This window comes from Pseudopodoces humilis, chromosome 18 (assembly GCF_049639895.1).
Source record: "Pseudopodoces humilis isolate 2021_Gansu_Grassland_sample_001 chromosome 18, ASM4963989v1, whole genome shotgun sequence".
Lineage (NCBI taxonomy): Eukaryota > Metazoa > Chordata > Aves > Passeriformes > Paridae > Pseudopodoces > Pseudopodoces humilis.
Window position 1 is genome coordinate 4,856,970 of NC_142217.1, and position 25,053 is coordinate 4,882,022.

The 25,053-nt window shown below is 42.5% G+C and overlaps 2 protein-coding genes across 11 annotated transcripts in view; one reads left to right on the forward strand and one right to left on the reverse strand.

The window, feature by feature from the left end:
• The window catches only part of GTF3C1 (general transcription factor IIIC subunit 1), a 38,216-nt gene extending 23,944 nt beyond the window's left edge, over nt 1-14,272 (reverse strand). For 2 of the 4 annotated variants that reach the window (XM_014252568.2, XM_014252567.2), the window contains exons 1-13: nt 13,796-14,029; nt 12,734-12,943; nt 12,404-12,580; nt 11,182-11,325; nt 10,510-10,606; nt 9,936-10,059; nt 6,902-7,057; nt 6,151-6,266; nt 4,832-5,156; nt 3,671-3,882; nt 3,070-3,185; nt 1,216-1,369; nt 172-275 (exon numbers count right to left, since the gene is read on the reverse strand). In XM_014252568.2, the coding sequence (XP_014108043.2) occupies nt 172-275; nt 1,216-1,369; nt 3,070-3,185; nt 3,671-3,882; nt 4,832-5,156; nt 6,151-6,266; nt 6,902-7,057; nt 9,936-10,059; nt 10,510-10,606; nt 11,182-11,325; nt 12,404-12,580; nt 12,734-12,943; nt 13,796-14,025 (2,165 nt within the window). In that variant the 5' untranslated portion in view covers nt 14,026-14,029. Of the gene's footprint in view, nt 1-171; nt 276-1,215; nt 1,370-3,069; nt 3,186-3,670; nt 3,883-4,831; nt 5,157-6,150; nt 6,267-6,897; nt 7,058-9,935; nt 10,060-10,509; nt 10,607-11,181; nt 11,326-12,403; nt 12,581-12,733; nt 12,944-13,795; nt 14,030-14,216 lie in introns of those variants that run through there. The other 2 variants (XM_088063976.1, XM_014252570.2) reach the window with 2 other exon arrangements.
• Nucleotides 14,106-25,053, forward strand: part of KATNIP (katanin interacting protein) — a 56,183-nt gene continuing 45,235 nt past the window's right edge. For 3 of the 7 annotated variants that reach the window (XM_014252571.2, XM_088063982.1, XM_088063979.1), the window contains exons 1-6: nt 14,106-14,239; nt 14,820-14,947; nt 15,361-15,436; nt 16,911-17,080; nt 21,619-21,704; nt 23,266-23,403. In XM_014252571.2, coding sequence (XP_014108046.2) covers nt 15,375-15,436; nt 16,911-17,080; nt 21,619-21,704; nt 23,266-23,403 — 456 coding nt within the window. In that variant the 5' untranslated portion in view covers nt 14,106-14,239; nt 14,820-14,947; nt 15,361-15,374. Of the gene's footprint in view, nt 14,240-14,286; nt 14,359-14,819; nt 14,948-15,360; nt 15,437-16,910; nt 17,081-21,618; nt 21,705-23,265; nt 23,404-25,053 lie in introns of those variants that run through there. The other 4 variants (XM_088063980.1, XM_088063981.1, XM_088063977.1 and 1 more) reach the window with 3 other exon arrangements.

The following is a 25,053-nucleotide window of genomic DNA, read 5'->3' on the forward strand; positions in this document are numbered from 1 at the left end:
CAGGAGACAGGAGCACATCGCCTCAGCTTTGTGCTTCCATTTCTCTTTTGCTAACGAAGAGGTTGTTTGTTTGGGTTTTTTTGTTTACCTTGTGTTTATTTCCTCTGCATAGTTTTGCACACCCTAGATAAGCCAAGTTCCCCCAAGCCATCCCAGGCATCCCTGACTTGCCTGTTTGCAGTGCTGGAGTTGGAGATGCGGAACCGCACCTGCTCGATGGCGCTTTTCACCAGGGGATCATTGGGGCTCACTGAGGGGTGCACAACAAACTCCACCTGCTCACAGCAGCACAACACAAACAAAAGGTTTATGGAGATACTGGCTCTTAATCAGCTGCATAAATGATCTGAGATTAACAGTTAATTAGCAGTAGCCACAATGGATGAATCTATGATGTTTTTAGTAATTCACAGAACATCAACACTTTTGGATGAAAATCTCTGTTGCTACATTGCATTAAACAAGCGGTCAAAATACATGGTCTTTGTACCAATAAACTGCTAATGACATTTCTACAAACCTTGGGTTTTGTGTTTTTAAAAGCTGAAATAATTAAGAAACAAATACTTTGACTTGTAAATATTAGGCTGAGAGGGATAAATGAAAAGTCAGAGATCATTAGGTGTAAGGCCAAGCTAACACATTGCTGCTGAAAGCACACAGTTCAGATTGGTAAGATTTCGTATGTGCTCTACACTAAATATGCAGCAGGTCATTTTCAGTGGATTCAACCTCCTGCTTATGAGCATTTCACACTAGAGTAAGTGACAAGTCTCTACAACCACAGACATCTGACTTCCATAAACCTCACTAACAGTGGATTTTTGTTCTAAAATAAAAAATCATATTCTGTAAACTTCAACTCAGAAGATCACTTAGGATTTTTCATATACTCTTAGCTTTTAAAAACTGTTTAAATGGATTTTTGGTGTAGCCTGGCAGTACAGAGAGAGAACCAAGAAACACACAACTGATCAGCAGCAGAACCTCTAGGAAGGGAGACTCAGAGACTTTGATCTCTGGCCTATTCCTTGTTCTCAATTATCTGCAGCCCAATAAAGGAAAACAGTGATCTGGTTCTGCCAGTAGCTTAGTTTGACACGAAGCTTCTGGGTAGCTCCATTGTGGGTCCTGCTATAAGAAGTGAAGTCACCCATGCATTCCAGCAAGAAGACACTGTGAGAAATGAGATGAGGGCTGTGTCTGTGCTGCCACCTTTTTGCTGATGCCATCCTGGATGACCGTGGTGCGGTAGAGCCTGAGGAGCCCGTCCCGCGCCAGCCTCTGCACCAGCCGCACGATGGACTTCTTGCAGCACTTGGTGGAGACACCTTCTTGCTTCTCTTGATCCATGACCATCTTCTGAAGTCTAAAAGATGCCAAAGATACCCTACATTTTAAGGCCAGCAATGCTCCAAACTGCCTAAGTGGTTTGTTAGAGGATGTGGGGATGAACAGCCATTTCTTTCCCTACTTCTAACAGTCCCTGCTCCCTATTGCTTTTTGCTGGAGACAACTGGGAACTTTTCTTTACATTTCAGCTCTGGTTTCTTTGTACTCAAGCTTTTCCTTGTTAGGGGAGAGCTGCTGTTCTGATGACAGTAAATTCTCAATGCCTGGTTCCCCTGTGTATGGCTACAGTGCAATTATGAATGCAGCCTCCCTAAGGTCAGGAGACCCTACAGCTTTTTTAGGTGGTGATTTAACAAATGCAGTCAGTTCTTGCAGTCTGTGAGCTCAGTTCAGCTTGGGGCAGAAAGGATTTATTCAGTGGTTTTGGAGCACAGAAACAACTCCTGCATTCATAACTTAGGTACAGACACACATATCCCACCCACGTGAAACCAGCTCCCTTCTCCCTTCTTCCCTTGCCACAGCTGGCAGGGGTGTGCTCACACCTTACTTTCCCCATGCCAGTTCCCATGCACTTTCCCAAAAATGCCCCAGGCCCTAATTCCAGGCTCTTTCAGTCCTGGGGAATCAATTCTGAAAAAGACCTGGAAGATAATACAGGAATCAATAAGGGAATTGAACATACACATGGACTTCAACTGTCCCGAAAGATTACCACATCCTGGTAATTAACAAATGGAAGGCAAACACCAGTAAATTTCCTTGGCAGAGACTGGGGGGGACAGAACTTCTGCTGATTCTGTGAGGAACCTGTTGGCAGCACTGAACGGACAGCAGAGATCTGAAATATCTTCCAAGCCTGCGCTTGGATGTGACTCAATCAATCACTGATGAGGCTCTAATTTTATAACTCTGCAAGTGAACAACAGAAGGTGACAGAAGGTTTCAAAATTCTCAGACCAAGGAGAGTAAGGCCATGATTTCTAACTAAATCCCTACAGCAAGCAGCCCTGGGTATACTGACATGCCAGGATCTTCTGTGCTGACACAGAAGATGGATGGTGCAATCCTATTTGTGACAACACAGTACTGAAAATTTAGGATTTAGCAGAGCACCGGAATTCCCATTTCTTTTCGAAGGTGAAATCTTAAAGGGCTGAAAGACATTATAACATTTAGGGAAGTATCTCCAGCTCAGATAAGGTGTCAAGAGAAGACAAATAACCACACCACACAAAACTGCACTGAAAAGCAAACTTTGGGGGCCCTGTTAGGCTGCCAGTGATCAGTGATGAGTGACATGAAAACCTGAGTCTCTTCAGCCCATACAGAATAACACATGAACAAGTTTTGAAACCATGCAGAGATAAAACTGATGCAGATGCAAGAATCGTGCAGCAGGGAAGTGCTGTACCTTACAACGTGGCCCCAAGTCTGGCATACTATAAATGGTATTATAATAAGTTCTTTGATCTGTACTTATGAGACATATAATGAATGAAAGCACTCTTGTGTAATTATCTGCATGCAACTATTGTTGTTTCCAAACAGCTGATTAAGATTCAACCTCCCACAGCCTCTCTTTGCCACCCTCTCCTTCCTTACAGCAATGGTGCCAGCAAAGATGGGACAAGCAAAAGCAGAAAGGAACAAGCCCCCAGTGCTCCCAGCACCCCAAAAGCAGAGCCTCCCCCATGCTGCTGTGCCCTGGCTCACGTGAAGAGGCTCTCGATGAGGCGCAGGTTCCGCACGGCCTCCACGATGAGGTTGCGGCGCTTCAGCAGCCTGCAGGTCTCGTGGGACCTCTCCACTGCTGCGGCCTTGGAACGCTTCTGGGGACAGCACAGCACATCAGAACAGGACATCAGCCAGCCAGGGGCTGCAGCCTAACGGGGGCTCCTCACACTCACCAACAGCTGAGCGGTTCCCAGCTTGGACGGATTTATTTGTAACAAACTACTCAGATGAAGATTCTCTCTTATTTCCCCTTCCCAGGAAGGCAGACAGTGGATGAGAAGCAGCACTTGTGTGCTACATTAAGCTATGACATGCATTCAGTCAACACAGAATTTGGAGAGCACCAGGAAACTAACCCAGAACTGTATTTTGGACATCTACCCTCCTATCTCCTAAAAAAATTTTCACTTACACCTACAATAAAACGCAGCCAAAATATGAATGTACTTTGAAATTTTTTTAATAAATCCCAAACAATTTGATAAATACAAAAACTCTAGTTTGAAGTCTTGCTAAAAGAGCACAAAACTTAGCTCAGACAGCTGTACCAACAAGAAGATATTAAGACATGTGGTCTTACCTTAGGATCTTCAAGTCTGACTTCCTCCACCACAGCCACATCTCCATCTTCATCCGTGGGATGAGCACAGGTTGAAACACTGGACTCCTGCTTTAGGGTTCCCAAAGTAGAACTATCCCCTGAAACGTTGTCTGGAAGCTCCTCAGGATCTTCAAGAATTTGAGGGGAAGGCTGCTTCTTCTCCTGAGACTTCACAGCTGTTGGCTTTGAGGCTGGTTTGAGAACAAAAAGCCTTTTATTTGTTCTGTTCTCCCTGTTCAGTGCTCTCTCTAAGAGGCATTCTCCCATCTACCCAGGTAGCTGCACTTAAAAGCATTCTGCTACACTTTTCCTATATTCTGCCCTGCTGGAAGCAGTGGTTTGCCCATGAAAGACTGCATTCAGCCTCCAAAAGTAAAGTTAAAAAAAGTATGAATTTTCTGTCATCAAATAATTCTCTCCATGCACAAACCTTTTCACACCTTGGAAAGCCATGAAGGGGTTATCCAAAAATTGCTGAAGAAAGGAGAGTTTCTGTCTCAAAGATTCTCAAGTTGTGCCAGAAACATGACTTTTCTGACTTAAAGCAGAATGAGAATTTAATTTTACTCTAAAGATAATCTACATAGAAAAATAGAGGTCTTCTCTTTTCCCTTGGAGTTCATCAGAGAAGATGTAAGAATATTTAAACAGGTAAAAAAAAAAAAATTAAGTAAACCCCCCCCATATATTTTTAAAAATGTCCCCCAAAGGCTGGTCTATTTTCTGAATAACTAAAGAAAAAGCTGAGGTAACTAAGTTCAGGGGACAAGACATTTTTGCAACAAAATACTCAGGTGAGTAAGGCTGTGGGTCAAGTCATCCCAGCTCTGAATATCCAAGGAGCACAACGTGTGAGCTCAAGAAAAAGGGGTGACATGGCATGGGGTCAGGAGAGACAGCACAAACACTACTGGGACACAGGCACCAGGCCACACTTGAGCCCTGAGAATCTCCAGAGGCTACCACACTTGATGTTCCAAACCATAACACCTTGGGGGAAAGCAGGGAAATAACCAAACAGGCTTAAAAATAAATTTGTGACCAAAAACCATAATGGAAATGAATAACAAGTTATTTGTTCTTTAATAAAATGATCCATAAGAAAAATGTTGTTGTTCAGATTTCCAAATCACAAGTTACCTTTGGTTGGTGTTGTCTGATGGACATGATCTTGGACACGTGATTTCAACGGAGAACCAGAGTTGGCCTTTTGACCTTTTCCTTTCTTCTTCCTGTCCTTCCTTTCCTCCTCATTGTCAGACTCGGAGGCCACAGTCTCCTCTTCTCCAGGAGACCCATCTTCCACAGGTGGAGAATCTTCTGGCACCAGAGCCAAAGTAACCGTAGCCAACTGCTCACTCCTGGCCTTCTCCCTCTCAAACTGACGGTTTAAATCACTCTCCTCGGCAAAAATGTAGGAAATGTACTTTGTTGTCCTCTGTCGACCTTCATCCTCCATAAAACCCTAGGGAAACAGTTGGAATGTTATTGTATCACTTTACTTCTCCCATCTTGCAGTGTTCTCCAGCATCAACAGTGGGAAAATGTTCTCAGTGTTACTCCCCACCATCAAAAGATAACGTGTTATTCTTTTTTTCTAAGTAATAAAAATGTCTCTAACCTTTATGCAGAGAAGACAAAAGGAATTCTGTGCTTGAAAAATAAACAAATCTGGATTACCAGTGTACTAGAATGAAACTCCTAAGGTATGTGGGATGGAGAAAAGTATGAGGAAGAACAAACAGTGTGTGATCAGAGTGGAAATAATTTTTTCCAGAACAATAATGTTTGTGAAATAAGGGCATAGGAGCTCCCTGAGTGACTCAGGCTTCAGTGCAAGTGCTGCTGCCCTGTCTGCTACAACAGGAGCTTTCAAGGATCTACAAACACACACTTCACCAATCAATAAAGGAAGATTTCATTCTCACAGCTAACTGGGGAAAAATATGTATAGCTATTCCAATGGTTTATTTTTTAACTCTACAGAACTTTTTACTGAATAACAATATTTTTCTAAAAAGATTCCCCATTGAGGGAAGATGGCAATTATCCTGCCTTTGTGGAAAGGGACTGTTGGGTGCATGCAAGACATGACAGCTGAATTTGTCTTGTGAAATGAAAAAAACATTGAAATATCTCAAAATAGGAAGTTTAATCATCATAACTCCTTGAGAAGTAACTATTTTGCTCCAGAATTTCATGGTACTTTCAAAAGGCAAGTAGATTAATGATTTTACATGGACAGAGAGGGTCTTTGAGAAGATCCTTCAGTGCTCTGATTAGAGCAGATTACAACCCTAATACTGAACCCTTGCCTTACACACCTTTTATCAACTGAATTAATTATCTTTTCAATCTTACCAAGACTCTCCCACTGTCATTCTCAAATCTCTGCTGTTTCTAATGTTTGAAGGTAACAATGTTACTGCCAGAGTAATCAAATTTTCCTTCAGTCTTACCTTGACAAGTTTGTACCTCTCCAGAAGACGACAGAGCATTCTTGCTTCCAGCTTCCCCACATTCATAGCCAGGCGAAGTTCTGCCTGAGAAATACCTTTGGTTCCTCTACTTTCAACTGTTGCAGAAAGAAAAGCAACCAAAAAACAAATCTCAGAAAAATAATCAGACTGAATTATATATATATATATATGTGTATATATATATATTTCTATATACATTAATTTTTCCCTGAACAACAGTATATGTCAGAATAGTAAATTTAAGATTCCCCACTAACTAAAGACATTTTCATAGACACATAAAATAGTCAGCCAAATACTGTCATAAACCATAATTTTACATGAAGCAGTGCCCAGCAGAATGCTGCATGGAGGTGACAAGCTTCAAATTAGAAGCACGGATGATTTTTTTCCCTGGCAGCTTTCCACAGTTGGATATTCATTTCTCCATTTGGAAAGGAAAAGTGATAGGAAAATAAGGAACACTTTTTGCTTCATCTTTTCTCATCCCATCACAGCATCCTCTTTCTGCTGGGTGGTACTGAATAGTTGCTAAGCTTCCAAGAAGGGCTAAGGGTGGCAGCACCTCCAGTCTAATCTGGACATAAAGCTCATTTTGCGATGAAAAATTGACACTTTCTGATACAAAAGCACCCAGAATGTCAAAACACCTGCAATACATACATTTCTTTTATACTACAAGGAGTAAGGACGTAATGGGAAAAGTCTTCAAATGTCTTACATCACCTACTTAGCTGATAAGCCTGGGTGAGCATATCCCTCTCACAAACAATATCCACAGGTGGAACAACTTTTGTGATGATCTCTTCATCATCATCATGATAATCTTCCATTTTCTTCCGAAATTCCTTCAGCAGTTTAAGGCAACGGACCATGACATCGGTCCCTGTGAAAAATGAGTGTTAGTAACAGCTCCTAACAAAGTGCAGAGGGCGTGTACAGCTTTAAACAAATCTATTTCTCTCAGAAACATGAAGAAGTAGCAGTGCAATGGGGAACAAATGACTAAAGAGAGCTGGGTATTTCTAGGAAAGGTTTGTTACAGCTTTTCCCTTTGTATGAATCTGGCAATCAGGTGAATTTTTGAGATGCTCCAAACCTTCACATCTGTGCCACTGATAGGACTGTCCAGTAGGAGAAACTCCCACAGCATAAATAAATCAATGGAGGGATTAAGCTGAACCACAGAATTACACCTGGAGAACACATATTTGACTGGGAGATCACTCACTGTGTATAAGCCCATTCCTTTTTACAAGGACAGAACATGCCCACCAGCCACAAGATTCTTGTAGATGATTTAATTTCATAGCATGTTCCTGTCCATCAGCTGCGCTGTGGTAACTTCTCCACTCACTGGGACCTCCCAGCAAAGGGTAAAGTAGGGACAGATGGCTGCAGGAGAGCTGAGATCCTGCTCTCCTCAGTGTCCTGATGGACCACTTCACACCAGTGGTAACTCAAACTGCGTTACTGGACACTGCCACCTTGGCAAGTTGCAGTGATTCAGCAGCTGCTGCAGCAGCAGCCAGTTCAACCTGCAGCAGTGGAGAGAACATCTCCAGCCATCCCTGCTCCTCTGCTACAGACTGCTGTGAAAAGGCCAGGTGAAGGCTTTAGCTGGAATCACTAAGGTTTCAGGTGATGAATTTTATCTTGTGTTTATATATCTGAGCAGTTACTGACGCCCAGCTGACACAAATTTAACCCACAGTCACTTCACCACATGACTGTGCTCCAGGCCACATGATTCCATTATTTTCCCTCAAGATGAATCCTTTCTCTAGGATGCTGCTTAGGATTTAAGTGCTGACATTTTGGTTGGGTTGCAAGCACTGTTTTTATATTCTTTGTATTTCTACAGCCCATTAATTTTCACTAGAAGCAGTATTTGAAAAAGCAAAGAAAAAAACTCCACAAAGAAAAGAAATCTCCCAAAACAAACCAATGCCTTTGCCTTTAGCTCCTGCTGCCCAATAATGTTCTTCCCATAGCAGATGCTCTGGCTTCATCCTCAGTGTGTCCCACATATTTCTATCTTCTTTTCTGTATAACTCCAGAGATTAGACTATCTTGATCTCTGATGAAAACCAGCTATTATTAATTCATCCTCCTTTAATACCTAGTGTTTTAAGGCATTTTTGTGGATTTTCAGCTTTTACATCTGTAAGATGGAATTATCATTCAAGTGAAAGATTCATCACGAGGCATTTTTCCCAATAAACTTAAGTAGTAAATGCAGCTGCTGTTCTGACAATCTCTGACAGAGCACAAAACACCACTGACTTAGGGGCTACCACCAGGTTTGTAAGTGAGCTCGTATTTTCTCATCTTCTAAGTAAATACCTTAACTGGAAGTTAAATGCTTTTACTCTTGCCTATGAACTGTTTTTTAGGAATGCTGTCTAATCTTTTGGAGTGTTTGCAGCTCACTGGAACACTCCTGAAAGACCTGGGTCATTTCTCTCTCAGCCATGCTTGATGCTGTACCTATTTTGGCCTCTGCTTCTCTTTGTTCAGAATACACCTTCCCTACAGACAATTTCCTTCTCCTAGACTTAAAAGATTTGAAGGAATTTGTCTTATCAAGAGCCTTAATCCAACTCCATGTAATCAGCACTCTTTTTTGTCCTCTGGAATTTTTCATGGTTCTATTGGCTCTTTCACTTGCTCCTTTAAGATCACTCCCATTCACAAAGACTACGTAATTTGCAATGTTTAGCTCATATCAGATTTATTCTTTTTTCTCAAAAACAGTTCATGTTATCTCTAAAATAGACACTGTTCATCTTTCAGAACTACTTTCTTTTTAACTCTGCAAATCTGCTTCCTAGGATTTTCTGTGATTAAGGATTTGGTTTAGATTTCCATCAGGAATTGCATTAATTCAATTGGTAGTACTATCCTTCCTCATACTTTCCATTATTATTTCTTGTAGTTTTTTCCCTGTGAAAGTTTTATCTGTATCTTTTGCTGTGAAGAAAAAAACCTTTCAGTCTTTGAGAAACTTTCTTTTGTTCCCTTTCCTCATGCAGTCCTGCTCTTCTTTGTCTTTCCACTACACGTTTGGAAGTCAGCAGCAGCTCTTGTGAACCAATTAAATTGGCATTTAAAGCTGGTTATGCATTAAACCACCCCTCAGCAGACTGTGACTTTTTTGGATAGCAGTTTTGGGCATCTCACCTACCTCAACCCTGATACCAGCTCAGCTGGTGAGAGCCAATAATGCCAAGGGTGTGGATTTGACCCCTGTATAGACTGTTCACTTAAGAGTTGGGCTCAATGATCCTTGGAGGTCCCTTCAAACTCAGAATGTTTCTTTCAGGAAAACTCATAAACAAGAATGGTCTGGTTTTTAACTTATTTTGTAATGAGCCTTCTTTTCAACATAACTTTTTTGTTCAACAACACTCTGCTTGTATTTTTTTTGTCAAGTTCATTGACTTGTCATTTAACTTCAACCTGAAAGGTCAGCAGACTGCTTTGTAACTACTCTGCATTGGCTTGAGCAGTCTTATTTGGTCCCAAGACCACAGATTACATTGATACCCAACAAACCTGATGATACTGATTCCTTAAAAATGTGTAACAAATGCTTAATTCAAGTGGGCTGCAGCATTTTGACTTTAATAGCACATTTATCTACATAATTGCATGGACAGATTTTTTACTTACACCTCCTTTAATTTAAGATACAAATCTCATAGATAGAATAGCATCAGTGTAATCACACAAAAAGAAAGCAAAACCACTGTTCCAGTCACCTTTCTTTGTCTTGTAGGGTCCTCCATTGGGGTTTATGTCTTGCAAGGGGACAGACACGACCTTGGCCAGGCCAGCATTCATCATGTACTGATAGAGACGTTTGAAGGTTCTCTCACAAAGGCCCTGATGCAAAGTGAAATGGCAAAAGTCACTGCAGCCGAAAAGCTTCACCTGCTGCTGAGTGGTATCAAATGCATTCATACCACCTGTTCTTACAACACAGTATCTTGGGCTAGGATGTCCATGAGAAACTTTTAGTGCAGAACCTGAGATGTTCCTGAGTGTCTTGTATCCCTCCAGCTCTGCCATCCACACAAAGAGCAGCAGTGGAAAGTAAGAACTGCATGATGACCTCCACTGACAAAACGTTTTTGTGGCTGTAGTTGGAACAGAACTGCTTCCCTGTGACAAACACCAACAGCAGCTCAATCTGGTATGTTTTTAAGATCCATTTTTTGATATCCTAGCCCAGAATTTTGTGCAACTTTAGAAGCAGGTAGTATGAATGAGAGCCTTTGATACTCAGCATCTAGATTCTACTGAGTGAGAATTTGAAAGAGTAATTCATCTCACCAATTCTTCCCTCAAGTTTCTTAATGTATCCATCTGGTTTGAACGAGCACTTAGCATACTTGAGAGCTTCTCCATCAGAATATCGTATTTGCTCCTCCTAACCAAAAAAAGAGAATTATTTTACATGTAAGTATGCATATAACTTCATAAACACGAGCTGTAGCTCTAGAAACTGTCAGTCTCTAGAGAAAGTATGCTAAGTGTTCTCAGATTGGTTCAGGAATTCTAGTTTTCATCTCCTCCTGTGAATAGCACATGAGATAATTTGTCTCTAAGAAAAGAGCTCAATGAGGAAACAATGACTAAGCCCAAGCTGTTACTTCACTGGCAACCCACAGAAGCACAAGTTCTAATCATAAACAAGATAGAAAAATGAAACAAAAAATCTACTAGAAATGTGTTTAAGTGAAAACAGTAAAAATTAACGGAATGATTAGTGCTACAAAAAGAAGAGTTATGTTTATGTAGGCAAGTGACAGGCACTAGAAGAACCTGTTGCTTAAAGCTCCAAGACTTAAAAAGCTCCAAGTTTTAAAGTGTCTGACATTTGGAAGAGGAGTTAATAAACTGAAAAACGTCAATTCCAAAAAACTTTGATGGTTCTGTGACAACAGAACAATCCCTCATCACAGTAAAAGGTCAAAGTGTACCCAGGAGACCCTTAAACCATACCTATCAACATGGAAGCGAGTCAGGAGCAGCAGAATCGAGTGCTGCTGTGCTCCACTCGGCAGTCGGATGACGTGGGACTGCATCGTTATCAGACCACTTCTGTCCAATACTCTCCTGTGATAATGAAGCTTTCCAGCATCCACTCTAAAGAAAAGATGGCAAGATATCTATAGGAATAGGAATTTCTGCAAACAAATTTGAATTATCCAGCACCCAGAACACTTTACCTATATTACCTATGGCCTTAGTGACACATGCTAATTTTCAAAGTTACTCAAAACCCAAAGTCAGGAAGTGCCACAATAAAGAAAACCTGTGAAATTTATTTTCATAGTTAATCCAATTAAACAGAGAAATACCTCTGATTTTCACCTAGAGCCTTTAGGCACAGAGTGTCATGACATGGTTTGATGAGGGGGTTGAATCAGCATTGTATCTCCATGCCCTCCTTTTCCATCCTCTAACTTGTGGCTATGCTGCAGTCACTGCCCTCCTTGGAACAACTCTGGGATTCATTTCCCTTCTTGATGAGCTGGCTTGGGCCACCAAACTGACAGAAAATCATCCATAAAAGTTTTCCCCTCTGTCCCTGTCATCTTAGTTACCTACAAGAGCCCCCTAAGCAGCAAAAAAACAGTGCCAGGTGGTGTGCAAGCTACAACCCACTCATGTCCTAAAAGCAGTGAATCCTTAGAGCAATACTGATATTCTCCAGAACTTCAGGACACATCCAGAAGTTCTCTAAGAAGGTGTGTAATGCTTCTCCATCAGCAAGATACAGGGCCTAGCTTGGGAGCTGGTAATTCAGGCTCCCACTCAGTGGGGGAGATGTCACACAGAGAAATGATGTGGGCAAAAGGTGGCCATCCAATAATCCCTTCAGAACTTGGTAAGATACTTAGATAGCAATTTAGAAAATGAAATGAAAAACATTTTTCCATCCTAAATTTGAAGAAGAAATTATTTAGAAAAAGCAAGAACTTCCACAAATTAGAAATCTGTGTATTGACCCACCAGACAGGTTTTTGGCTCTCTGAGAAAATAACAGGAAGGACAATGAACTCAACGATGAGACCAATACAGTGGTACCAAACAGGCTCCCAGAACCAAGCACTCCTGGTAGTAAGAATGAAACACTACAGTACAGATGAGAGTTCAAATATTCACAGGAAAACTTAAAAACAACCTTGGACTTAATTCTCAGAGCAAGACACAAACTTACTTGAAAGCCCCAGTGTGAAGGTCCCTCTGAAGCTCTCCCTGCCACCGAGCACGGCCCAAACGCTCCAGAATGCAGTAGGAAAAGTCAGGAAGTTTCAAGTCAGGGTCCCCCTCCCAGCCTATTAAAGCTCTGTAGCGCTGCTCTTGGGAAGCAACAATGACTAATTTCTCTCCCCATCTAAGAAACAGAAGGAAAAGTAATGTATTGTTACTGGCTCCATAAAAACAGACAGATCAATCCTTTTCTACAAACACCATTACACCATTACAAACTGAATAAGAAGTAAATTTTAGAACTTTGAAGTATTTTAATGCCAAGGATTTCACTCACTTTTCAACAGCTTCTTTGTAAGTGTAACAAGGCTGCAAATCCTTCTTCCTTATTTGATCAGTGATATCTACTCTCTCTTTAAAATACTGGCAGGAACCTTGTATGCCATCTTTGTTGTCCAAAATCATGTGGATAGGATAAATATCATCTGAAGAAACAGGATCTCTTTTGGATTCCAATATTCCTGTTTCAAGGTCTATTTCTTCATATCTGAAATAAAAGCCAAGAGCCAGTATTTAACTAAGGAAGGAGTAATACAAGATTGTCACGAACAACACTGATACCTCTAGGAAGTGTCTTGGAAAAATGAAACTCTTTTGAAACCTCCAAACTGGAAAAATACAAAGAGCAGAGCTGCACTCCTCAAGCATGACCAAACTTTTTCAGCATGGAGAGTGCAGGAGGGAGATGCATCATTTAATCTTTGAAAACTCAAAGATATGGTGGGAATAAGAAAAGTAGTGGGAATAAGAGAATCATATAGTTCACAGGTAAGGAAAATGACAGGTACATTCACCCTGATGTCCAGGACAAAAATTCTGCCTGTACCTAAGTAGCAAGTAGTCATTTGACTGGAAATCAAGCCAGGACTGATATACAGATCTCCTAAATCATGGTATAATCAAAATTGGAAGAGAGCATTAAGATTATCCAGCCATCCACCAGCACTACCACTGTGACCCCTAAACCCCATCACCCAGCGCCGGATCTTAAACACCTCCAGGCATGGTGCCTTCACCACCTCCCTGGGCAACCTACTCCAATGCCTGATGCCCCGCACAGTGAAAATTATTTTTATAATGCCTGAACAGCAGCTCAGAGCCACCCTGGGCCCCGCCTGCTGTCACCGACTACCCAAGCGCTGCTTCAGCAAAGCCTGGGCGAGAAGGGGCAGCCTCTCAACCGGGCCGGGTTTAGCCCGCGATGAGCCCCGGCTCAGCCCCTCAGCCGGGCCGGGTTTAGCCGAGTTTAGCCCGGCGACCAAGCCCACGTTTAGCCCAGCAACCAGGCCCGGCTTCTCCGGCGGCAAGGCCCCGGGGCCGCCGCGCTCGCTGCCCTCACCGGTCGTGCAGGCGGAGCGGCGGGCGCGGCCGGGGCAGGAGGTAGAAGCGCACGTCGGGCAGGGCGCTGAGCGCGGCCCAGAGCAGCTGCTGCGTGTCGGGCTCCAGCGGCAGCGGGAAGGGCGGCGAGCGGACGGTCAGGCGGTGCCAGAGCGCGGCCACGGTGATGCCGTCCAGCCCCTCCAGGGCCACCTCGTCCAGCAGTACCCACAGCGGCTCCATGGCCTCCATCCCCGCCGCCGCTTCCGGGCCCGCGGCGCGCAGGAACTGACGGCGGCACAGGCGCGACCGTCGCCAGGGAAACCGAGCAACAGGCCCGGCCGGGGCCGAGTCTGCCCGGGGCCGAGTCTGCCTAGGGGCCGTGTCTGGGGATTCTGCCCCGGGATCTGCGTTCGTCCGGGGTCTCGTTTCCCGGTCCGTACCGGTTCGGAAGCTCTGTCCCGGGGTCAGTGTCCGTCCCGTGTCCGTGTCCATATGAGCGCTCTGTCCGGGGTTATTGTCCTCTGGGGACTCTGTCCGGGCTCTCTGTCCTGGGGCCGTGTCCGACCTGGGGCTCTGTTCGAGGTCAGTGTCCGCCCAGTGCCCCTCTCTGGTGCCTCTATCCCGGCTCCGTGTCCATCTGGGGCTGTGTCCGGGGCTCTATCCCGGCTCCGTGTCCATCTGGGGCTGTGTCCGGGGCTCTATCCCGGCTCCGTGTCCATCTGGGGCTGTGTCCGGGGCTCTATCCCGGGTCTGTGTCCATCTGGGGCTGTGTCCGGGGCTCTATCCCGGCTCCGTGTCCATCTGGGGCTGTGTCCGGGGCTCTATCCCGGCTCCGTGTCCATCTGGGGCTGTGTCCGGGGCTCTGTCCCGGCTCCGTGTCCATCTGGGGCTGTGTCCGGGGCTCTGTCCCGGCTCCGTGTCCATCTGGGGGCAGAGCCGAGGCGGGGCCGGGCCCCAGCCGTGCCTCGGGCTGTGTCCGGGATGTGGCAGAGCTGCCCTGCGCTCGGTAAGAGACACAAGACGCGGTGCTCTCTTTGGTACAGAGCTCAACGAAACGTGCTGGTGGCACATTTGGACTTCTCAAAGTGCAAAAGCACACCCCGGCACAACTTGAGGCAGCGGTGTGGTGAGGACTGCTGGAAAAATTCAGGTTTCCTGAATGGCAAGCCAGGTAAAATCTTCAATTAAACACTTCAAATATATACAGCCTCAGCAGTGAATAAGGTGTAGGATGAACTGACCTAACGAGTGGTAGCAGCTCAGAGAATTCCTTCCACAGCTCTTCCGCTGTGCCCCAGGGCCATCTTGCTTGCCAGGTCTGGCATTATAAACTTGTTATAGCATATGATTTCTACTTTTAGTTTTTTTTTGGTTCTTCAGTAGATTGTGAAGGGTTCTGAAAATAAGTAAAACAATTGCTGTTTCCTCTGTTCTTTCAGGAGCTTTATTTACAGCCCTGATAGCTTTATGCATGGTTGAAGGAGGAATGTTTTTCAGTTTATAGCCTTCTCATCTATTGAGGGTGCAAAACCAGTGGTACTCCATAATAAATCATTCAGTGTGACCATTATATTCTCATTTCAGGTATATGTTAAGACATGGTGACTGACTTTGATGAAAAACATGACGAATATTTAATATCCCTTCAGCAGAGAAACCGGTAAGATTTGCATTTGTTACCACTTTGGGTATGAAATATTTGTTGTATCAAGTATCAGCAGCTGTGATGCAAAATCTGACTTGCTGTGCCTTAAAACATTCAGGTGTTCTCTCTTCTTCCCTTTGTTTTCTAGAAGTTCTTATTTCTAAATGAGATCACAATATTTCCTCAGCATTTAACATATAAATACATCTATTAAAATAGTTACTTTTTCCACAGCTGACAGAAAGATTTTTGTTTATAGAGCAAGAGGTTGTAGATTCAGAAGTAACTGGCAGCTCACGCTGTGTGAGGCTGTAGTTATGAGGCACAGTTGTTATGTTGTCAGAAATACAGAGAAGTGGGAAATAAGTGCAGCCAAGTTGCCTTTGCAAACTCCAGTGTTTCTCAGACAAGTTTCAAACATTTATTTTCCTCTTTGTTCATGTGCTCCTGTCACTATACCGTGGACAGATGAACTTCATAGCTTCATTTAGAGGAGTCTACAGAACTTTCTTGCTGGATTCCTTCCTTTAACACAAGTCATAAGATTTCTAATCAAATTCTATAACAAATTTGGTAAAAAGACCTTGAAGGCCACAATTATGTTAAGAGACTAGACAATTTTTGTGACCACATGTTTCTTTCCTATACAGTACCCTAAAGCAGTTTTAGAAAATGATAAAAACAGTTTATTTAATGGTTAAACCAACTTGCATCCTTGGTATCAGAGCTCTAATTCTGACTGCTGGGGATGTGCTCTTGGGAAAAGGTGGCTGGTGTCACAACACAGACATGTGGGGGACTTTGGCTTGTGGATTGATCCATCCTGGAGTCTGAGGGAAACCAGGTGGTGCAGGGGAGTGCACAAATTGTCACCCACATGATGCCAACCTCCTGGCCTTCATGTCACCTCACCAAAGGAATTAGCATGGTCTGGCTATAATCCATGGTGAAAGGAGAGAAGATGAGAGTTGGAAGAGGGAGTGCAGCTGCTTCACTGAAACTGAGCCCATGGAAGGGCATTATTTTGATTATTTTAACCAGCATTTAATTTTCTGGTATCTCTAACTGCAATATTGGCTGGGGGCTTTCCATCTCCAGTTTCAAGCCACAAATAATCTTTTTTTTATTCTTGAAAAGAGGCAAACAGTTTTTTAAGCTTTTTGAAATTCTAATTGAAATTCTTTAAAATTCTTAAGAGGAAAGGTTAAATATGCAAAATACAAAATGGAAGAAAGAATGTGAAATAAATAACATGGGAAAAATACCAGAAAGGAAAAGCTTGGTCAAACTTCATCTGTCATCTGTGTGTGGGTGCTCATACAGACATTACAGAACAGGAACAGACCCTGGGAGATGTATTCTGAAAGGGTTCCTTGAACTGGGAAGGTATTTTTCAGCTTTGTGACATGGTGTGTTGTTGTATTTATTGCTGATCTGACCATCTGTGTATGCACTGTGCAAGGATGAATTATTGGCCTTTCTCCTTCAGGCTGCAGGAACGGTTAAAAAGAAAAGACCCTGTGCAAATCAAACTGGAGCAGTTGGAAAAAGGATTTTCTTCATATGTGAATGGAGCTAACTCTGAGCTGAGAAAGCACCGCAGGAAAATCATCCCACACAGCTCCCTGAGAAACAGGGCCAAAGCCACCAGGACAAAGGGTGAGTGCCAGAGCTGTAACTCAGTCAGAGAGGTCACTGTCATCCAGGGACACCAAGCACCACTGGAGCCTGGTGGGATGAAATTCCATGGAAATCAGATTGTTTAAGCTGGTGGTGTGTAAGGAATAGTCTCTGTAACACCCCATCAATTTTTCACTCAATCCCTCTTTAATTCCAACATTTAACATCCGTGCCTCTTCATTTGTTAAACAGCTCTAACTAAAAGTAAAAGATTAGAAATGTATACAAATTGTCAGGGGAAAATAATGGTATACCTTTGACACATAACACCATAAGAGGATTTAAGATCTGATGGACTTCAGTGTTATCCAAGTCTGGTGTCCTGAGGACAAATGACATTTGATGACATAGGCTGTAATCAAATTATACCCAGTAATAGCTTCATTAAGCTCATAAATTATGTTTAAGCTATAATAGTTGTCTTAAAAGGGTAGCTAATCTTTATTTAAATATTTGAAGTAAAGAAAATTGACTATTTTTTCCCAGTGATTAGCTGGCTTTATGGAAAAATGGGTTATTTTGTTTCTAATTTCAGTCTGTCTGTCATTGAGAGCAGTGTAGTGACAGGAATAATTTTGCATGCATGAAAGTATAAAATATGAGCTTACTGGCCTTCTAATCTATTTAGCATAATGGAAAGAAAGTTGATTTTACTAAATCCCTGTGTAAAGCAGTTTACCAGCCTTAGTCAGTTATGTTCACACTTGCTACAACCTATCTCAGAGTGGTTTTTAATGTGTGATAGCCTGCTTAAGCTTAATTTTCACCTAAAAATGAAGACAATGAGTTAAAAGAGTTACCTAGTATGATAATTTATTGATTGAAAGTATATTAATCTCAGCTATACTGGAAATTAACTTTTCCTTCATTAACTGTTCCAACCATGTCTCTAACTTCATTTCCTTAATTTGTTTTCCTGCTACACTGGGCACATAGTACTTGTTTGGAGGCTTAGGTATATTCAGCTTGTATAATTTCCTGCAGGTTATGGGATGGTGATGAGGAATCAGCTTGTCACCTGGCTCCACTGTTCTCTGTGAGAGTGAAACCTTGTGTGTAATGATGTAAAAATGGTCCTGTTCTTGGATACTGGGGAATGGTGGAAATTGGGTGCTCTGTCACACAGGCCTGATACATCTTCAGGTAGCTAAAGAGGGTGTAAATCAATGTCTTGGACTTTATGCTCCAAAAATTGTGAAGGGATATTGTGGCAGCAGTTCTAGTGGAACTCTGTCAAGAGAAATTTCCTCTTAAAGTTCTGCTGTGCAGTTGTCATGTCTCAGCTTAACTAAAATTCTTTATTTCTGTGGTCCCTTAAAGCCATTTGCTTCAGCCAAGGTGGAATACATGTCCTAGGGATCTCTGAAGACTCCAGTTGCAGTCTGTGCTCCTTTCCTCAGCTCCATCAATCAGAGACTGTAGCACCAGCTCTGCAGAAGATAACTCAGTGTTTTGCTGTTTCTTAACTCTCCAGTAGTGTTGTTTTAAACACATGAAGCTGCAGTGAAAGATACCAACTGCACCATCATCTTGTCATTTTTCCTCTTCCATTTGGATTTGCCACTGGAGTTCAGAATGGGAGTCGTGCTGGTCTGTATGAGCTTCTTGCCTGGGGGTTCTACCTTGGCAATTTTGTGGTCTCTTTCATTTCTAGGCATTTCTTCTCTATGATTGAATATGATTTTACTTACAGGAATGATTCCTAGCTGAGATACAGCACTGAGTTTTCTTCCCTATCCATCTCCCATGAGAGTTATTGCATCATTTATTACTTCTAAAGCATCCATCTATGGGATTAGTCTTCACTGAAAAATTAGGAATGGGTGGTACTTAATAATCCAGAACAGGCATAAATCCCTCTTTCTGGTTCCTGAAAGTGTCATCATAAATCTGTTTGTCAGGACTGTTTTCTTTGTGTTCCCTAGGAGTAATTACTGATAATAGTGATTGATAAAGTTTTTATGCATAGGATTGGCAATGAATTAAAAAATGATGGGTTGGAGGGTAGTGAAGCTTGGCTCTAGGTGTGCTGACATTTCTTTGGGTCTATAACCCACACATGGTTTCACAACTCTGCTTGTTGTTCCAGTGAATATCTGTGTGGTCACAAATGTGGCTTGAGGGTAGTGTGGGGTCTGCTTGGATTAGGATTAATATTTTGAGGATGTACTTTTCAGTCCTTGCCTAGTCAAACAGGCACTGACAGCTCAAATCTCTGAGGGAATGACACCAGTGGAGCTGTTCTGTGTGCCCAGACAGGTACTGGTTGGTATTCACATCCCATCCACCCCATGGGAGGGATATTTTTGTTCCAAAGTAATGTTTGTTGCACAGATGACTTGCTTAGCTGCATCAACCTCTGCCTGGGATTTCAATTACTATTTTTCCTGACTTAGAGAGACCTGGTCACATGAATCCATCACTAAATAGAGTCATGGACTCACAGAACTGGGAGGGACCTTAAAGCTCATCTTGTTCCACCTCCTGCCATGGGCAGGGACATCTTCCACTATCCCAGGTTGCTCCAAGCTCCATTCAGCCTGGCCTTGGACAGTTTGAGGCCCCATGTGCCAGGGCCTCATCATCCTCACAGGGAACAATTTTTTTCTAATATCCAATCTAAACCTGCTCTCCTGTCAGTGTGAAGCCATTCCCTCTTGTCCTGTCACTCCATGACTTGTAAAGAGTCTCTTCAGGCACTCAAGCAGTTCTGAGGATGAATTACTCTGCAGTGGTAGCAGGAGTCCTACCATCTCCCCCTTTCCTACTTACATTTGCAGCACACTTGAGGGGCTTCTGGGCAGCTGCTTTGAAGAGATGGATTCTCAGAGAGTGCAAGGGAAGGGTGCTTCCAGTTCTCTCCCAAAGCAGTGACTGAATCCAGTCACGCTTCTCACAGTGTCAGCTCAGGACAGTTCACCCTCGGTGCCAGCAGAGCCAGTGCGGCAGAGCAATGCTGACTGAAAGGATTTCTGATGTTTCTTGGGAATAGCCTACTGGAGTAGCAAGAGCTCTGGTTGGAAGGGCTGTTTCTCTTCCTTGGAGCAGTCCATTCCTTTTCCCCTCTGTGTTTAGTCCTATTTTGGGCCTCTAAGATGGAGAGATACTTTGTGCTGGAGCATCAGAGCAACATCCTGTAATGCTGTGATCACTGCAAATGGACATAAGCAAACACTGTTCCCCCAGGATGCTCCTACCCTGGGCCTGTTCCCTCCTGTCTGCTTGGACCAGCTTTTGTGCAGTCTCCTAGTGAACCAGATTGCCCAAGGGCCTATAATTAAAGGAATCTTTTATGTTTTCCCACAGTCAAAACTTGCCATATCTATTCTCTGAACAGTTCACTGCATAGGTGCATGTAGGGTTGTCCAACCCCCAAAAAAGAAAATATGGCATTGAGAGCTGTAGTGAGCAACCTGATTTAATTCAAAAGTAAGCCCTGCTTTGAGTGGAAAGCTGGACTTGGTGACCCCCAGAGGTTCCTTCCAAATGAAATCTTTCTATGATTCTATGACCTTTGTAGGACAATAGCTTCTTTTATTGGTAGTGCCAGTTCTTGCAGCCTTAGGGTGACCATTAAATTATGGGTTTAAGAAAAAAGGTTTTGCATCAGCTGTTTTTCTCCTCTGAGAAGAAATGGAAGCTGTAAATCTGTCTTGGCCATAGGAAATGAGATGCCTTTATTTAGGATGCTACTGAGAGTGTTGGTGATGCCTTTGTTCCATTGAGGACGGTGATGTGACCTGCAAGTTGTTTGTCTCCTTCTCTCAATCAAAGCATCTTCTCAGAAATCCATTGTTCCACTCTAAGTTGGGGCCATTTCCAGCACAGAGACCTTTAGTTCTCCTTGACCATACTGAGATTTTTTGCAGAAGTTCCTGAACCAGCTCTTCCTTGCCTTAGAAATGAAGGATAATGGTTGTTTGTACATTTATACATGAAGAATCCTTCTCTGCGCAGTATGTTAAATTCCCAACACATTCTGTTTAATTTGCCAATACCTTCTGTTTCCTTAATTTTGTGAGTAAATACACAATTCCTTTGTAAGCCCAGCATATCACCTGTTGTTCATCAGTACCCTGTCTGTCAGTCTGCCTTTGGTAGTTTGGTTCTGGGCTCAGCTGGCTTCCTCAGACAGGTTACTTTCTACCCAGCTGGGGGTCAGAATGATGTGTACATTCTGTTCTAGAAAGTATTTCTATATTTTCATATCAAGAAAGGTGGGGTTTCCCCTGCTGTTAAGCTATTGTGTCTTAAAAGAATTTATTCTCTTAAAAACACTTGATGATAACTGTCCCTGAAGAGGTTCAAAACTCCTGCTGCTAGAATTGGCCAGGTTCTGATATAGGATGTCTTTGCAGCTGTTGATTCCATTCATGTGTTACATTTACTCTTCTGTCCTTGGCTGGGGGGAAAACAAAAACCCATAAACCCACAAACAAAGGTGTCTGTTTGTTGTCTAATATCATATTTCTGCTTTCTCTCTTCTGTTTCCTAATCCTTGTGTGTCCCTACTGAAGAAGCAGCCAAGCTAGAAGAGAGTGGGCTGCCAGAACACAGCTCTCAGACTGCCCCAAACAAGATACAGCGCAGGAATTGGCTTCAGGTATGGGGCAGGTGGAAGAAATTGGGCTTTGAACTAATTCTTAGGTTGCAAATAACTTTGGGGGAAATTGGTTGCAAGTGGTACAGAGTGGGCAGCTGGGATTCTCTGAGTGGCTTGGATACTGAAACATGAAATACTACCCTGCCCACATTTGTGTCTGCTTGGAAGCCTGAAGAGGCAAATCTCATTGAAAGGGTTTGGTGTCAGTGGCATTCATCTCAGAAACTTTTGTAGCCTGGACATGAGTGGCTCAATGTGTCCTCCAGCAGAATAGCTGCTGTTGGATGGCTCTGATGGCACCCTAGGGAATTTATCTAGTGCAAAGGACAGAGAAACTAATTTTGGAGAGACATCCTTGCTGCCTGTTCCTGCTGTTTTCCACCCTGCAACAGGATTGAGGGACAAAGAAATGTAGTTTGCATAATTTGAGTCATAATTTGTGATAAATTATTGTAGATCATAAGAGAGGGAAATGCATAAAAATAAAAATATTGCATCTATAAGAAATTTGGAGCCATCAGCTCCACAGTTGTTGGTTCACCAGAGAAATCTCAGAAGAGAAACCTATTTTCCTGTAGCCTAAAGAAGGATCTGAGTTAACCTGTCAAGGACATAATTAAAAGAATAAATGTGAATTCAGAACAATGGAGACATGTCACCCAAGTAATTACACTACTTGATTAGCTATTGGCCTGGCTGTGTGTCCAGTCTGTGCTTGAGTGATGGGATTAGAGGTCTTTGGCACTGTGGATCAAGTGTTTGTGCTATGCATGTTGTCTTTTCTTTCAGAAAATACTGCACATTCAAGCTTTAAGGCTGCATTACTTTGTTTACCACCCTTACTGCTTAGTTGAATTCATTTTCTCAGCTTCCATTATGGCCTGTCAGGACTTCTTTGCTGAATTTGCCAGATGTGTGGCTCTGTACTAAAACCTGGTTGCTACTTGGGACTAGCTTAGGATGATTCCTTAAGACTTTTATCCAGTTGGATGGGAGGATAGGAGTTATTATATCCTTATGAACAACTAGAATTATTTAGCTAAAGAAAAGTGCAACCACAGACTGGGAAGGAGGTTGTGCCAGATGGCAGTTTCCTTTCCCAGTGATTTTCCATGGGGATTTTTTTGATAACTGGAGGAGCCAGCAATTCCTGGCCAGACCTGTCAGAGTTGGGCTGTGCAAAGGGATGCTGTGAGGGGGAAAGATAGACTCACTGAAAGAATTCACCCAGATTGTCTTAGGATATTAGATGTCTTAGGACATCTCTGCCCCTGGCACTTAGAAAATGCTAGAGGAGTGTAGGAACAACAGAGAGCAAGGTTTAATATCACTGCCCACTCTGGGCACAGCAGCAGCAGCAGCAGATGGGGAGTTTGACCAAGGCTGTTAAACATAACTCAGGAGCCCAAAGGTGAGCTCAGGGAGGACAGAAACCTTCTGTGGAACAGAGGGGAAAATCAGTGCTTGATCATGCTATTGTTATATGAAGTGTGATGGTTACTCTTTTTGTACTGCTGATACACAGAAGAAATTGAATTTCTTTGAACACTTCTTTTGACAGAAAACTGTGGCGATTAAAACAGAAGGAGGAGGTAAACTCTACATTAAACCATCTCCGGAGTACTCTGATGATTTTGAACCTTATGAAAGCTTGAATGTGGAGAGCAGCAGTGATGATGATGTTGGTCCTCTCTCCCAGGTACAATTGGCAGTTGCCTTCTGTTGTTCATGGCAGTGTCATTTGAAATGTGATCGTGCCCAGGTGTCAGCCTTGGCTGGAGCACCCAAACACAGTCTATAGTGGTGTCTTCATCAGAGAATTTTGCTTTGATGAGATGTCACAAAATGAAAGAAAAAAATGAAAAGTAAAGTTTCTTGAAAAAAATCAAGTCTCAATCAGCAACACTACAAAATGTTAAACCTTATTTTTAGGAGGTGGGATATTGTCTCTGTTGGGTTGAATTGAGGTATTTCCTGCAAGGAGCCTCTTTCAATTCACTTCTTTCACTGGTTGCCTAAGTGAACATCACTCCTGGGTGTCAGGTTAGAGAAAGCTGAAGAAACAGCTTTTTGTGCCTTTAGGTTGGTCTTTAGATAATGATGCTAAAATTGTTGCATGTCATTGTTTTACCTAACAAAAATCAGACTATTTGAAAATGTTATAATCAATGCAGTTGCTTTGCATCAAGGGTTGTTGTTATATTGACTGTGCAGCCTTCCATTTGATCACTAATTGCAGTTTGTTCTAGCACACTTCACAAATGTGAAAGAAAATGAACCAATGAACAAAAATTTATGAATGTTTTTCTGCCTAACCAATTAATGACATAAATAAAGCTTTTCTGGGTAGTGGAGTAGCATCTATATATGAAACTGTTTACAGATCTTACCACTGATATCAGACGAAATTCCCAAACATATTTTCCTAGCTTGCATCTTTCTCTTGTCCCTGTATTGCTCTTGCATTAATGATTATTTTTTGCTCTACAAGCTGGTAACTTGTTTACTCTGATGGATATTTATATATTTTATAAATATTCTTTAATAGGAAGCTCATAATTTTAAAAGAACCCCTCACTTTTCTTTTTATTCAATATGGAAATAATTTTGATTTTTGCTGGGGCTATAATGTGTTTTTTTGAATGTCTTGTTACAATGCAGATGCAGAGGTTTCAAAGGAAAAGAAAGCTTGTGCAATTTCCTGTCAAAGAGCTGGAAATATTAGTTTTGACTGTCATAAAGACATGCTCGGTATCAAGGCTCAAGTTGCTTATAAACCCTCTTTTGAACCTGACTTTGTCTGCTCTTTGTAATATATTTCTGTCAACATGGATTTCCTAACAAGTGTAATCTGTAGCAGCTTGAAACTTTCATTGCAAACTGAATATAGACTGTCACAGTTCATTTGTACCTAAGGTAGCTTCAGGTTTTCATTTTATACAGTTTGCTTACCTATGTTTATCTCAAAACTCTAATACCAACGACAAAAAAAAAGCATTTAAGAGATGCAAGGTCTTTTCCTTTTGCATTCATAAAAGCCCACAGCTCCTGCATCATCTGTGCTGTTTGTGGTGTGTGGTGAGAGAGGCAGGGAAGTTTTTTCTACAGTAAATTTCAAAATAGGTTATTTTTTGCATAAAATCCTGTTACAGTGTGTCCACTTCAAAAAACTCAAGCTGGGAGCTTAGCCCATTAGACCCCAGCTCTTTTTCTGCTGGTTTTTGAAGTACAGATGTGTACAAGGCAGGACTATTATCATCTATCATGCGCTTAAAAAGGAGTTGCTGCTACATGAGCTTGACAGTCTTGTGAAGGCATTTGGAAATTTTGGATTGCAGCTACTCTTCAA